Source organism: Dioscorea cayenensis, chromosome 16 (assembly GCF_009730915.1).
Source record: "Dioscorea cayenensis subsp. rotundata cultivar TDr96_F1 chromosome 16, TDr96_F1_v2_PseudoChromosome.rev07_lg8_w22 25.fasta, whole genome shotgun sequence".
Taxonomy (NCBI): Eukaryota; Viridiplantae; Streptophyta; class Magnoliopsida; order Dioscoreales; family Dioscoreaceae; genus Dioscorea; species Dioscorea cayenensis.
The window spans coordinates 2,793,278-2,795,840 of NC_052486.1; the positions used below are offsets into that span (position 1 = coordinate 2,793,278).

Sequence of the window (2,563 nt, forward strand, 5' to 3'; positions counted from 1 at the left end):
TTTTTTTTTCTCTGGTTCCTTCTTCTTTCTTCTCTGTCTTCATGGGTTCATCATCAAGAGGCAGCGATGATGGCTATAGCAGCGCATAGCGGCTGACATCGTCGCAAAGGTAGCAGTAGTGACAAAGGCATTAAGCAACGATGGCATCAGGTAGCGGTAGTGACAAAGGCATTAAGCAACGACGGCGGCGTCAGACAATAGTAGCAACAACGTCGGCAGCTATTAAGAAAATCAGAGAAAAATACACAAAGAACACTGAAAGAAGATGAAATAATTTTGACGCGGTTAACCAAAACTCCCCACCTTTCTATCTTTTATGTTGATATTGATAACTGAATTCAAACTAAGTTACTTAGCCACCAAGAAACTAAATAGATTCAAACTAACAAACTTATCTAAACATAATCCTAACATAATTTTAAATACAAATGCAATTTATAAAACAAGGAGGGTCATAACTGCAAACTTAAATGCATAAATGCAACAATGTCTAAACATAATATATAAATAACATAGGGTCCTAAATGCAATAACAAGATTAATTCTAACATTCACCCGCTTAATCTTGTTATGTCTTATCTCGCAACTCGATGAAAGGCTTTGTCAGGACGTCTTCAAGCTGCTCCTTCGTTTTGTCATACTCAACTTCGATGTCATCCTTTTGAACACAATCACAAATGAAATGATATTTAATGTCGATGTGCTTATTCCTTTCTTCATGTACTAGATTCTTCTTCAAGACGCTCAATGCTAAAAAATTCAAATGATAATACTAAGCATAACATAGCCATGCCACAGCTCCATGTTTTCCAAGCAAACACACAGGATGTACTGCTTTAACATTGAGAATATATAATCTATTCTTTGATCTCTTCACCCTTGCAAATAGCCTTCCACCTTTATCATAGACACACAAGTATCCTCCTTTTATCACCGACTCGCACCCCATGCTCATCAAGTTGGCCCAAACTCACAATATTGCTGCACAAACTAGGTATGAAGTAAACATCTATGAGAAGACGAAGCTCACCATTTTGACACTGAAACATTACAGTGCCTTTTCCTTGGATGTTTACAATGGAATCATCACCAAACTTGACTCTCCCAACTATTATCTCGTCCAACTCTGAGAACTGGCTTCGGCTCTCGGTCATGTGGTTACTTGCACTCGTGTCAAGATACCACAAGTTGTTCCCATACACTATTTCCTTAGTTCTAACACTAGGCTTGATGTTCACCTCATGCAACATGATCTCCTCTCCCGCATGCTTCATGTCTTGCAAGCGCTCACATACTTCTGATATGATTAGCACTGGCTCATCATCATCATCTTATTTCTCCACAAGATGGGTTGTCATGAGTAGCGTCGGCTCATCATCATTATCATCTTGTTTCTCCACAAGATAGGCTTCCTCATCCTTCTTCTTGGATCTGCACTCATAGGCATAATGACCAAAATAATGACAATTATAGTATTTCACCTTGGTCTTGTCAAACTTCTTCTCTTGATGAGTGCCTTCATTTCCACTTCTATCATCACTGTGTCCGAGTCCACGCCCACGACCACGCCAGTTGTTTCCTCCTCGTCCTCTCAACAAGTTTGATGTACCTTCACCTTCTTCTCTTGCCTTCCATTCAGCCTTTGTCAATAGGATGTGTTCTTCTTTCTCATCCTCGTAACCTCGCAATCGTTCTTCATGGGCTTTAAGCGACCCGATGACCTCCTCCACGGTCATCGTTTGGAGATTGCCGAACTGCTCAATCGTCGATGCAATCTGAATAAACTTTGAAGGGACAGCATGAAGGAGCTTCTTGATGACGTAGGCCTCCTTCACCTTGTCGCCCAATGCACGAATTTTGTTGACTATTGTGGTCAACTTTGTGGCAAAGCCATCAACCGTCTCCGCTTCACGCATGCGTAGACCTTCAAACTCGCTTCTCAAAGTATGGATCTTTGCCTCCTTGATGAGCTCGGCGCCCATGTGCATTGTCTTCAACATCTCCCATGCCTCCTTGGCCGTCTCCTTCTCAGCCAACACAAGGAGCGTCTCCTCGCTAATGCCCTGATAGATGGCAGCAAGGTCCATCTGATCTTTCCACGTCTCTACCCCCTCATTTAGATCAATAGGCTCAATGGCATCCCACACGCCTTTTGCATGCATGTACACTTTCATCTTGAGCGCCCATGCCGAGTAGTTGCTCTTCGTGAGTAACGGATACTGGAGGGTCACCGTCCCGTCTCTTGTTGGAGCCTTCAATGTTGCCGTGCCGACGGTTGTTTCACTCTTTGATGATGAACTTGACATGATCTTTGGTATCTACTCCGAACCTTGCTTTGGTATCAATTGTTAGGAAAATCAGAGAAAAACACACAAAGAACACTCAAAGAAGATGAGATAATTTTGACGCGGTCAACCAAAACTCCCCACATTTCTATCTTTTATATTAATATTGATAACTGAATTCAAACTTAGTTACTTAGCCACCAACAAACTAAACAGATTCAAACTAACAAACTTATCTAAACATAATCCTAACATAATTTTAAATACAAATGCAATTT

General features: G+C 41.3%; 1 protein-coding gene across 1 annotated transcript; it reads right to left on the minus strand.

The window, feature by feature from the left end:
- Positions 1 to 1,331: 1,331 nt before the first annotated feature.
- Positions 1,332 to 2,306, minus strand: LOC120279192. The gene has a single exon (XM_039286055.1). The coding sequence runs from the start codon at positions 2,304 to 2,306 to the stop codon at positions 1,332 to 1,334; it is 975 nt and encodes a 324-aa protein (XP_039141989.1).
- Between the last annotated feature and the right edge of the window lie 257 nt (positions 2,307 to 2,563).